Source organism: Erythranthe guttata, chromosome 1 (assembly GCF_056151865.1).
Source record: "Erythranthe guttata isolate IM_541 chromosome 1, IM_541, whole genome shotgun sequence".
NCBI lineage: Eukaryota > Viridiplantae > Streptophyta > Magnoliopsida > Lamiales > Phrymaceae > Erythranthe > Erythranthe guttata.
Window position 1 is genome coordinate 2,400,550 of NC_142533.1, and position 13,404 is coordinate 2,413,953.

At 37.7% G+C, this 13,404-nt stretch overlaps 1 protein-coding gene across 1 annotated transcript; it reads right to left on the reverse strand.

Moving 5' to 3' along the window:
- Window positions 1-401: 401 nt before the first annotated feature.
- LOC105957894 (Adaptin family protein) lies at window positions 402-9,565 on the reverse strand. The gene is made up of 11 exons (XM_012981870.2): window positions 8,598-9,565; window positions 7,526-7,711; window positions 6,773-6,988; window positions 6,568-6,678; window positions 5,668-5,865; window positions 5,436-5,567; window positions 4,606-4,662; window positions 4,356-4,472; window positions 2,792-2,869; window positions 2,352-2,495; window positions 402-1,757 (listed from the first exon to the last, which is right to left on the reverse strand). Exons 1-11 carry the CDS (start codon window positions 9,162-9,164, stop codon window positions 741-743), a joined length of 2,823 nt encoding a protein of 940 aa, XP_012837324.2. The 5' UTR covers window positions 9,165-9,565; the 3' UTR covers window positions 402-740.
- Window positions 9,566-13,404: the final 3,839 nt, after the last annotated feature.

The window sequence follows — 13,404 nt, forward strand, 5'->3', positions numbered from 1 at the left end:
GGTAATTACAATCACCCATTAACTTTAAATCTATTTACACGTCCACTCTTGTGGTTTCAAATTTAGTGGAATCTTCGAGATTATATGAAATAATATCATTTTTGTACCCGTTTTACCCACTCTACAATTTGAAGCAAGATGATCATAATGTTACATTTTGAAGCAGATGATCATAATATAAGTTTTTTGACTTGTATATGTCAAATTGTGATACATCAGAAACTGAGTTTTTATACAAAATAAGTACAAACTAGAGCACATTCCACAAAATCTAGATGATTTTTTTGTAAATTTACCATACCTCAGGGGGTAATTGTAATTTACCCAAAAGGAAAATGACTGATGAGAAGTCTTTATTACGATGAAAAAATCGCAACAGGAAACACAAAAAACACAATGCATTGCCGAGATTCCCTTTATTGTCTCAAAAATTCGTAGGTTCAAGAAACATGCACAGTAGAGAGCTCTACAATAGACCGTTGATCAAACCTGTATCCGTCTAGCTCTCAATGTATTTCTACACACACTAGTATATCACCTCGATCAACCAATACAAATTACACCCGATTTTTCACTACGAAACGTGAAGGTTTTTGACCCCCCCATGTTTCCACTTTCCTCCAGTTTTCTGCTTTATGAACTGTGTGTCCGGGCTTTCATTACATTATATTCCTCATAACTTAAAGACAGCAAAATGGAGAAACAAGAATTCTCGAGAAAATCCTCAAATCTGTTTTTTTTTAGCTAAGCAAATCCTTAAATAAGTTGGGGTTCTGACCTGACGGTGTCACACCCATTTGCCTTACGCGTGCATCTTTCCCCAAAGCCTCCTTCAAATTTGGTCCTTTTTGCAATTGTGGTGTCGAATCTTCAACTCTGATCCCTTCAAGACCGTTCCCGTTGGTATCAACGCCACTCTGATTCGGCACATTTAGAGACATGTCAGCAAAGAGAGACGAATAATCAGACAACTCACCGGAACTTATTACAGGGGCGGTTGTGTCTGCAGTAAAATCAAGAAGGCCTTCCAATTCCTTGAAAGGGTCTACAGACGGTGCACCGCTAGAAGGTTCACCCATGTCCAGCAAATCTGGAGGAGGCGGTGTCGGTTTTTCAGCAGCGGTATTGGTAGCCATAGCCTTGGTTGCATGAGACTTATCCGAAGCGTGATTATGAGGTTTCGAAGATCGTCTCCCCTCGGATTTCGACGCACCGCCGAAAAGCGAAGCCGCCAGTTTTTGCTTTTCCGGCGAAATCTCAACCACTTGCTTCTTTCTTGAATCGTAAGATACATCTCGTGCTTTAGAGTTTGAATTGCTGACTGTGTCACGCTGAGCTGTCTCATTTGGAATCTTCACAGTGTCGTTGCTTGAAGTGGTGGGTGGGGCAGGGGAGGAGTAAGTGGGCCGGCCCCACTTCTTCTGGACCCCATCGAGTCTTAGCTTGAGTTCTGATGCAGCAGAATCAGAGGCAGATGGAAGAGATGTAGTCGGTTGGAAAATATCTGCAACATACGATAGTTCTGTGACAGGGACAAGTTCGGTTGAGGATGGAGGAGCATTTGGAGGCAGTGAGGGTTTAGGTAGCTCGTAGGCCTCAAACCTAAGAGTATGAGTAGATGGTTCGTGATCTTCGTGAGTCATGAAACTGCTAATGCTCAACATTCCAGAGCGCTCACTCTCGGGGATATAGGGCTCAGCGCCGTTTTCCAGGGATTGTTGTACGTAACCATCAAGAAACGCAAGATTCTTGTCAATCTGCAAAAAAAAGAAAAAAAAAAAAGAAAAAAATGGGGAAAATGTTATACAGAATGAAGATAGTCAAAGTAACAAGTAGCAACAAAAAGTGAGCTGCGGCGAGTAAATATGAAGCCTTATATACACATTAATATATATATTCATAAAGAAAAATGTTTCTAGGCCATTGATATATGCTTATTAAAATATGATGAATCACAAAAAGATGAAACCACCTTATATTGCAATCAAACTTAATAAAAGATAATTTTAGGTGAATGAAGTATCATATGCATTTGGATACATGAACCAATATCTCGCCAATAGCATGCCAAGTGTTCCTTTTCTAATTACGTTAAATGGTATTTGACAAATTAGCAACCAAGAATAAATCTCATGAGATAGTGGAATTTTAGATATCGGAAGAGAGAAGAGTCCATCAAACTTTCAAGCAAAATATGCTACCACAATTTTAAATAGCCAAAAAGTATGGAGACTATAATCGAATTCACAAGTTGTTATTCATCATAAGCCACGCCAACGATGAGTTAACCCATTAAAGGACCGACGGTGAGGGTAAATGAACTAAAATTATATTGTGATGGAAAAAATTACCTCAATGTCATCACAGGTAGAGTTGATAGGCATTATTTTCTCTACAGCATGAGCATCTACATTCAAGATTGCTTGAAGCTCATAGGCCCGCTGCTGAAGGTCGGTCGAGTTGGATGCTAACAATTCTTCAATCAATGATTGGCACTGTAGCAAGCAAGATTTTATCGGTATGAAACTTTCTTGTAGGTTCAAGTAATAGAAGATTTAGCGTTTGGAGAAAGAAAAGAACATGATTTCAAGAAGTTAGTAGAAATTCTCATGAAAAAGAATATTAAAAGAAATTGAAGTTTTTGTCCAATTACATCAAAACATGTTTAATATATAGCCAAGTCGTACTGCAAACCATCAATACTGGTACTGAGATGGGGATGATGCATTAGAGATGTACTGGAGACACAGTTATAATATTAAAACCACCATATATAATCCTAATTGGCTACCTCAGATAGTATGTCCACTGTTCTCCCAGCTGCTATTTCAAATGAATATATCTTCAGAAGTGCTGTTACTGCATATGCCTTCAAAACAAGAAGGAAAAACAGAATGACACAGACAGGCCAGATACTAAGCAGCAATTAACAAATCAATTTATAATTCGCAGCTTGAAACAACATAAAGTAGCCAAATGGAGAAAAAATATTGTTTACTGATCATTATTCACCTGAAACATTAAACAAATTACAACTAGACGGCTAGACAATAAATACAGCACATGTGCATTCCTGACACATCAAGTGGGGGACAGATGCATAAAATCAGAGATTTAGATTTGTTACAACCCCCTTAAACTTGGAGCAGGTCCTTTACAAGTAGCCATTAGAACTCCAATGTTGCGAAACCCTTTATTTAATCTAATCATGGTGTTTCACAGTTAAATCTGATAAGTAGATCAGCCAAAAAAAAAAAAGTAGATCAGCCCAAAAACTAGAGGTAAGTGGTTTAGTAGAGAAAATTAAATGGACCATCCAAGTAAAATTATTTTTGTGAAATCTAGCAGAAAAGCCACGTTCTCTGCAATAAATTACAAGCAACTCATTTGAGAAACTCTATATAATGAAAGGAAACATATATATAGCACCAACGTAAGTTGCGGATGTCATAATAGTTCTGAATTGGTGAATGTATTTTTTTTATGTTTTCAAAATTGTTCGGCATCAACCTTACTAAGTTAGCTCATTACTCCTATTATTTCAGAGAGGAACTTTTATGCTTAATTTTAAGCTGGGCTAATAATTTTGAACCTCTGTTGTTTATTATTTCATGTTTGCGATTTCATTTTGTAGTTCTATGTTGTAAAGAAAGACTATATAGCATATGGCCAATTTGGAGCATTTGGAACTGATAAGATTTTTGTAACACCAAATAGTTAGTTATAAGAACACTCCACACAGTAACCAGTTTACCACAACATCATAAAACTAATTCATCAAGGTTACTAGCTATCACTATATTTTTTGTGACTCTAAAGTGATGATAAACTTGCTTAGGGGATTCAATAATTGACTACCCTTAGAATTAATGTTCTGATGCATTCATATTTTCAGTTATTCGTAAAAGTTGGATCATTAAATTTCAGTTGTTCCACTTCTAATTCACTGAAGCTATATGTTGTCACTTAACGATTTGCATTATCAGGCATACTAACAGGTAGCTTGTTGTTACAAAAGTTAACTTTTCAAATGGTTATTTCTAGATTGTAAGAGAAGCAGTTAAATACGTGGATGGAATTCTTTTTTTCTTGAAAAATAAATGGGAAACAATATAGAAGCTAAGCGATGAGTTATTCACATTAAAAGGCTAGGAGCAAATGCACAAAATTCTAATCAACAATAATATTTTATTTCTCAAAATTAAAAAATAACCCGAAGAAACAAATATGGGAGTGGTGATACACCAACTTTTGAAACTGCACGTGCGGTAATTTATAGCACATGTTACTTTCGAATGTTAAAATGCAATTGCACCATAAGACATCATGCACATATCGATAAAGAAGAGACTTACTTTCACTGTGTCATCTGCTGAATGTGCCTCCGCCACATCACACAACTTTCCAGTGATATATGAGGCAGAATACTTCCCATCTGCAGTCCCATATTCACCCAAGACCCAACAAATCACCTGAAATGTAAACCAAGTTAAGCACAGAGAGAGGGTGAGGGGGGGGGGGGGGGGGGGGGGGATTGAAATATAGCACCGATAGAACATAATAAAATAAGACAAAAGATGGAACAGTGGATTTCATATGACATACTTGCAGGAAGGCAGATGGAAGTTTCGGCTCCCCCATGATTCGAAGATACGACTCCACCTGCACTCAACAGATTAATCTAGATTCTATTTAGATGTCCTAACAAGAGCACAATCAAGATTATTATCCATCAAATCAGATTCAAGACAGCTATACGTAAACAGAAAAAGTTACACACATAAAGTACAAACTTATTTTTGGAAAATACAATATCAACTGGAGGGGACAGAACAAGATCTGCGACTGGGGTATAGAATCAATCAGATTTTAAATCCAAACAAAGCACTGTGGTATAAAATCTCCCGATTTTATTTGTGAATCCAATATAACACATAGTCAAGAACATGTCAGGCCACTGGTACAGTAGAGTTTGTAGATATGAAATATGAAATGGGCCCAATAAGTAAGACTAGTCTTGTAGAGCACTTAAGTTCAAACAATTCCTATGCTACCCATTACGACACTTTTCTGGAGGTCCTGTTTGGAGGGAGGAGTACTAGAGTAGCGTTAAGTCTAACTGAAGGGAAAAGATGATTTACTTGTCCCTCGAAATAACAACACCCCCTCAAAAGGAAAAAAAAAATAGTCACTAAAAATTTAACCATCTAATATTGTATTGATTAATACTAAATCATGAATAGCTCAGGATGTGTTATAAGCATATTGACAAGCATCGAGTTGAGAGCAACAAATATACTGCAACATGAAAACCAATCAGCAGATATTTCAACAAGTAAAAACTGATTTTTAGAAGATAAATAAACATCTAATAAACTGAGGTGAAACCAAATAAATAAACCAGAACAAAACTCAGATCCCAAAAGAAACATTACAGCAGATGATCTAAGCTGACTATCTGCAGTATCGTCATCTTCTCCAAATCCCTCAGCAATCAAGCGCATCAAGTTATGGGCAACTTTAGCATTCACCAGGTCCCCTGCGTGCTCAAATACTTTATTCATAGTCTGATAAATAAAAGACATAAAAGGGAACAAATCAGAAACACGTCAATATAAAAGTGTTATTAGGAGACAAATAGTTAAAAAGCATAATCAGTAAGCTAACCTGTATAAACCATTGGTTGCTTGGTGCAAATTGTTCTGCAAGTTCAACGCATCTGGATGCTATTTCAGTTTTGTAATGATTATCACTGATACTTATCATGTACTCAATCATACGGTCCACAATTACTTCTACATTTGATGACTTAGTCATTTTATAGAGCAGTTCAAACGTCTTGCGTTTTAGGGTATCATCTGGGTCCTGAATCACAGATATAGGCTTGAAGTTAAATGAAGGACTACTTCAATCATGACAAGTAATTACCACATGTAACCAAAATTACCAGATGAAATTTAATGCCAACTATTTTTAGTTGAAAATAATTAGATCGAGATTTCAAGGAAAAATGAAAATTAAAAGGTCATATAATCTATGACGGAAAAGTGTGATTATCAACATTCAAATTAGAGGCCACAACACAAGAAGTTACCTGTGTTCTTTTCCCAGCAAGGGAAAAAATTTAAATTCATCTACACGAGCGAAGAGAACTACCCAAGCAAAATTTATGTATCCTATTTCATATCCAAGACCTCTAGGTTCTAGCATCCATTAAGTTTCATCATCAAATCAAGTTATGAAAAACACATTTTCACTAATCATGATGTCTTCTCATATAAAAGATAGTGTCATTTGCTTCCCACTGATCGTTATTATGTGATTGTGTTGATAGGCATTCAGGGGCAGCCAAATTCATGGAGACCAAAACTTTATAACAAGACTAGATAGCAAAATAGACAGATAACCACGCCAGGATACCATCACTTATTTGAGTCGTATAAGACCAGTAAAAACTTGAGAGTATGTGATTCAAAAGAACCAGAAATGCAAGCACAGCTTCATCAGTAACATCGAATCGAAAACTACTTGCTTCCAATTTCATAACAACAAAGCAAGTATTCTCACCTCTAAGCAATCAATTACAGCCAGTTGGTGCTGTTCGGCTATATCAGGGCTTATCTTTATGAGTCGACTAAGAGCAGCAATACCAAGATATTTCAGGTTGTGACTGTCACTCTGTCAATTGAATAAAATGCAGTTGGATTTACAATGCCATATTAAAGTATTCTTAATTATAAGTAATACTATGCAAAGTTTTCGGAATACAAACTTTAAGAAATTTTGAAATAGCATCAGCAGCAGCTTCAAGCAACTTTGCGTTGGGGTGTAATGATGAAACACAGCAAATGCACTCGTAAAGGATGGCATTCCCGATATTGCTTGTTGAATCACCTTTCCTCATTATGTCGCCCAAAATTGTGTACATCTGTTCACTCGCCTTTTTGTCACCACTACCCAGTACGGCTAGAATTTTCAACAATTTGATCTGCAATACAATGGACAACTATCTATATTTAGTGAACAAATATAAAAGGATAGGACAAACAAAACAATATCATAATTTAGGTAGTCCTCTTTGCAGAAGAATCATCCATGTAAAAATCCACATTCTCAGCAATGAAATATCCTATCCAGCTTCCTTGAGAAAGAGTTCTATGCATTTAGCAAGGCTATTTCATTTTCTTACAGATAATTCCTCAAGATCCTTAACTACATCTTAAGGAGCATATATACCATACTGCAAGTACATATGGGTCCAGAGGAAGGACTTTGCGGGTTGTAAAACTATCATATAGTCAGAAAAGGACAAGATTGGGTATGCAAAGAGGCAACCTCGTGATTACAATTTGAAAAGCATGCTCTAAACAATACATCAATCCCATGTCAAACAAAAATTATTGGAAGGATGAGATTTATTCTTGTTCTCACCTCATCTGGCAATAAATAATAACAATTTGTATCAAGGAGAAAAAAGTCATGTATAAATGAATGAAAATAAGATGAAGGAAAAAGTCAGGCTAGCCTGAATGAATGGAGCAGGCATCTGATGATAGTCATAACTCTTCGGTAGTCTGCGTTCTGCTACTTGCTTAAGAATGTTTACAAAGCTAACCACCAGATCCTTATACTTGTCAACGTCAAGCGTGATGAGATCAAAAAGTGGGCAAAGCGTCGCACCCATAACACCAGGATCATTGTCGCAAAGCCTCTGCATCAAAATTAATTGTTCGGGAAAAATGAGTACTTCCAGAAACCAACAAATTCCGTACCTTATGGCTTATGCACATAAAGTTCATAGAATTTTATCATCTAAGCCATCTCTAAACACCTCATATGATTGACTGAGACCCAGAAATACTGCTTGATTTTTTTTTTTTCATAAATCATTAGGATGGGTATTAGACATAAAACTTGACACTTCTAGTGGCTAAACAATACATAGTATAGAACATAAATAAGAATATTTTCATATGTTCCTACTACATCCTCTGTGCGAGTTACATTTCTTTGTATAAATGGCAACTTCTTTTTTTATTTTTTATATAGTCTAAATGGTAAGGTTACTGCATGCTTCTAAATGCAATAAGTCGTCAGAGAACTTCATTCCTTATAAAATTTAGTCGTTCTGAACATTTCCTCTTCTCTCTGCTTCTCCTCTATTCTAACTACTCATCTTTGTTACATCTAATGAAGTGGAGCATACATGAATATTTAATCTTTATCAGCACTGTAGTACGTCAATTTATTTATTGCAAACAACAAGTCGAACCTCATATGGTTTCTGATGCCGAAGACTAAGTAAAAACACAAAACAGAATACTCCAATCCTTCACCATTAATTTAAAAACACATGCACATATATATAAGTGAGCAGCAGCATGGTATCATATACAAAATCCAGCACACTACTCAACTTTCTCGTCCCAACGTTTTCATATTTGAATTAATAAACCGGGAAGTACTGTCATATCCACCACTAGCATCAAATTCTTTAAAAATGGGAAAAATAAATATAAGAAACTCATTAATGTGAGAACTCTAACCCTCTAAGATAGATGCAGCCATATTATCTACAAGAGAGGGGGAATGTGCACCTTACGGAAATTGGAAAGGAGATGGGAAACCGACCCGGGAGACCTCTGACTGAACCGGTGAAGCGCCATAACCGCTTTCTTCCTCACCGCCTCCTTCTGATGCCCCAACAACTCCACCACCTGCGGCAAAACCGCCGGAATCGTCTCCTCATTAATCAACCTACACACGGCATTCAACGCGGCGCAAACCACCAAATAATTATCGCTCTTCAAGTCCTTCTGTATCGTGTTCACAATCAGGATGATCAAATCGTGATCCTCGTTCAGAAACAAAGTCACCGTCAAGTACCCAGTTCTCTTCAACAGCAGATTGTCGTCGTGGGTCATCTTGACAGCGTGAATGTACCCAAACGAGGCATCGTGTCCGAGCATCTCCACGTAGAGGAGGCGGATTAAGTACTCCTTCAGCTTGAACTTCGGGGTGTTCGGATCGGACAGCCTGGCTTTCAGGGTCTCGATTTCGCGCAGCACAATGCGGTCTTCCTCCGCTTTGGATCGAGCCTCGCCGATCGATTTGATGAGGTCGAGGAACTCTTTTGACTGCCCGAATCCCCCTTGGGAGCCCATCGCGAGCTCCCGACCAATTGTTTTCAGCTGCTCCAGCTTTGAAGATTTTCGAAATTAAAAAAAAAAGAGATTGAACAGTGTTGGATGGATCAATCTCCGACCAAAATGATCGAAATTCAAAACCTAGTTGTACGAAATTTTGCGAATTTGAATTGTGATTTAGGGTTTGGCAGATTTGGGGGAAACCTGCTCAGGGAACTGATAAAGATCTAGAGAGAGAGATTAGGGTCTGAAAAAAAAAAAATTGTGTGTGTGTATGTATATGTGTATGTATAGGTGTATACACGTATATCGTGTAGATGTGGGGAGAGACGTACAGAAAGAGAGAAGACGACACTTCAACGGGAGATCACTACTAATTGTGTGACATTTTTCACTGCAATTTTAATTTGCTAATAATTGGCATTTTAACCCCTATAATTTCGAGAAATAACATTTTTGCACCACCAAAGGTAGAGAATTCTGAATTCGTCCTCATTAAGTTAGGGACATTTTCGTCTTTAAATATATATAGAAAAAATAATTTGAAAAATAGCACAATCCGATTAACAGCTGGCATAAAATGGAAAAATGGGCCCTAATCCATTAGTTAGTGGGCTTAAAGAATCATTTATTAGCCCATAAACGAAAACTGTCTTTTCCCGCTATATTTCCAGTTTCTTCAAAATTCAACAAAAAAACAATCATCTGATATCCTCTAACCAACGAAGAGAGAGTATTTTCTTGAGAGAGAAAGTACGAAATTCGGAGACTCAATAACTGTTTCACGATCAGAGAAGACGCGATGGAGACGAAGAGAGAGAGAAAGTGTGAGAGAGAGAGAGAATGATGCAATTATTTTCTAGAGGAGAAAGTAAGAAATTCGGAGACTCCATAACTGTTTCACGATCTAGTTTTCATACGATCTAGTTTTCATGCAAAATTTTTTTTTTAGTCTACAAGCTTGAAAGTATCACCACCGGAATCAATTGTATTTGTGTATGTATATAAAATCTTAATGCGCGTGTATGTGTACCTTGAATTTACGATTCTGTTTTTCGTTCTTCGTTTTCATTTAATTTTTTTTTGGCCGGATTCTGTGTCTTAATTACCCTCGTCAACTTCTTGATATGAGCTGAAACTTCGATTCAATTTGGGTAAATAGATTTTGATTCCGTCTGATTATGTGTCTTAATTACCCCGTCAACTTCTTGATAGGAGCAGAAACTTCGATTCAATTTGGGTAAATAGGTTTTGATTTTGTTCTTGGTCTGTTTCTCGTTTTCTTTTTGGCACCTGATTCTGTATGTTAATTCCCCGTCAACTTGTTGAAAGTTTTGATGACGATGGATTTGAAAAATTGGATAAATAGGTTTTGATTATTTGTTTTTTCGTAACCTTAGTTGAGAAATCGGTTTAATTTACCGAAATTTGAAGTTTTGATTATTAGGGCACCAACATCAGCACATATCAATGGATGTGTTCAAATTGGAGAACAATGCATTTGTGTCGATAGATATGTAAGTAGACCCCACATTATTAATTTTTGTATCGATCGCTTATGATCGAAAATGAATAATTACTATTAAATTTTTTCTCCTACACAACGATGGAGTCGCAGCCCCCAAAGTTGTTTTGGAGGGAAATAACGAAAATGCTCCTATAATAATCCATTGTAAATTAACGTAAACCCTAAACTAGTAATATTCAACTGATAGTAATATTCAACTGGATGGAAGCTATAATTTAAACATATAACTTTTTTTTTAATGTTCAGGAACAAAGATTTGAGCATGGAATCAGAAGTAAGGAAACTCTACGACCTGGATGGAAGCTATAATTTAAACATATAACTTGTTTTTAATGTTCAGGAACAAAGATTTGAGCATGGAATCAGAAGTAACGAAACTCTACGACGAGTTACCGGCAGATACATTCATCAGTGAACTTTGTTCGGATGTTGGGAAATCTACTATTGTGCGGACGGATGAGTACCAAAAATTGGTGTTTGGCCTCTCCTCAAGTGACGATCCTGCTTTGAAGAAGCAGAAAGTCAAAGCAGAAAATTGGAAGCACATCGACGACTCACACGTACGTCTGCCCGCTAAGTGATGGAAAACGAAGGAATAACTTAGGCAGATACATTCATCAGTGAACTTTGTTCGGATGTTGGGAAATCTACGATTGTGCGGACGGATGAGTACCAAAAATTGGTGTTTGGCCTCTCCTCAAGTGACGATCCTGCTTTGAAGAAGCAGAAAGTCAAAGACGAAAATTGGAAGCACATCGACGACTCACACGTACGTCTGCCCGCTAAGTGATGGAAAACGAAGGAATAACTTAAGAAGATAAGAGAGTTTGTAGGAAAATAGATAAGAGAGTTTGTAGGAAAATATTTTTAGCTTAAGTGCTTGGATTCTTATTGGATTTGTTGGATGATTACAAATGAGGACACTACCCCTATTTATACTAGACCACCTCCTTAATGGACGGTGGAGATCTATTTGATCTAACAGCGGCTAGAAGTTGTTCACTAGAACACTCCAAAAAATTCCTACAAGATATCTACAATGGGAGGGTTCTAGAATACTTCTCCTTACACATTTGGGCCAACTTGGGTCTAACCCTATTTGGGTTAACTTTTGGGCTTTCTTAACCTCCCAACCCAAGGGAAACTGGCAAAGGGTTGGGCCAAAACTGGCGGACCGTGACATCCTCCCCGCTTAATTCGGCGACGTTCTCGTTGTCTCGAACAAGTGGAGACGATTTTAAAATTGCCACAAGTCTTCCTTAGTCTCCCATGTTGCCTCGGACTCGGGTAGCCCCTTCCATTTGATGAGGTATTGAATACTCGGTGGAACACCCCTACGTCGCTTCAGTTGACGCCGAACACTTCCTCGATCTCCCTATCAAATGACTTAGTCATGATGGGTGGTGCTCGGTGTGACTCTCCTCGGCTCGGGTCTTCCTTGTCTTCGTGATAAGGCTTCAACATACTTACGTGGAAGACCGGGTGAATTTTCAAAGAATTTGGAAGTTCTAGGCGATACGAGACTTTACCGACTTTGGTGATCACCGGGAATGGTCCTTCGTACCTCCGCACAAGTCCCTTGTGCATGCTCCGCAACGCCTTGAACTATTGGGGCAATAGTTTCACCATCACTTGGGCCCCAACGTCGAATTCCCGTGATCGTCTTTTTATCGTCCGCCCATTTCTTTATACGTTGCCTACCTTGAATTTCCGATTCTTTTTTTTTCGTTCTTCGTTTTTCGTTTTCATTTCATTTTTTTGGTCTGATTCCGTGTCTTAATCCCCCCCCCCCCCCCCCCCTCAACTTCTTGGTAGGAGCTGAAACTTCGATTCAATTTGGGTAAATAGGTCTTCATTCCATTTATCGTTTTGATTTTGTATGTTAATCCCCCGTCAACTTGTTGAAATTTTTAATGGTAGTGGATTTCAAAATTGGTTTAGGTTTTGGTTCTTTGATTTTCCGTAACCTTGGAGAAATCGGTTTTACCGAATCTATGTTAATTCCCGTCAACTTGTTGAATTTTTTTATGGCGGTGGATTTGAAAAATTGGGTAAATAGGTTTTGATTATTTGATTTTCCGTAACCTTTGAGAAATCGGTTTTACCGAATTTGAAGTTTTGAATATTAGGGCACCATCATCAGCACATATCAGCACATTTGTGTCGAACAATATTCAATAGATATGTAAGTAGACCCCACATTATTAATTTTATCGATCACTTATGATATATGAATAATTACTATTAAATTTTTTCGCCATCAGATTCTGTTTATGTTTACTCAACCGTGGACCATATCAAGAATCCTGTCCTTGCACAGATTGCCCGAATAAGGCTGAGAATTAGGGAAACGTAACCGACGATAGAGTCGCAGCCCGAAATCAAGCAATCAATAAAAACAAGAACAAGTCGAAAAAGTCGGAAGCAGCTCAACAACTCACACGTACTACGTCTTTGTCACGGCCCGCTTGTTTGGCCCAACCCTTTGCCAGTTTTCCTTGGGTTGGGAGGTTAAGAATATTGTCAGGCCCGCTTGTTTGGCCCAACCCTTTGCCAGTTTTCCTTGGATAGGGAGGTTAAGAAGCCCAAAACTTAGCCCAAATAGGGGTATGCCCAAATTTGCCCAAATGCATAGAGATATGTTGTTATTTTTGGAGAATTCTAGAAAGCTTTATGGAATCCTCCCTTCTATATATTTTGTAGGAATATTTTGGAGTGTTCTAACGAATA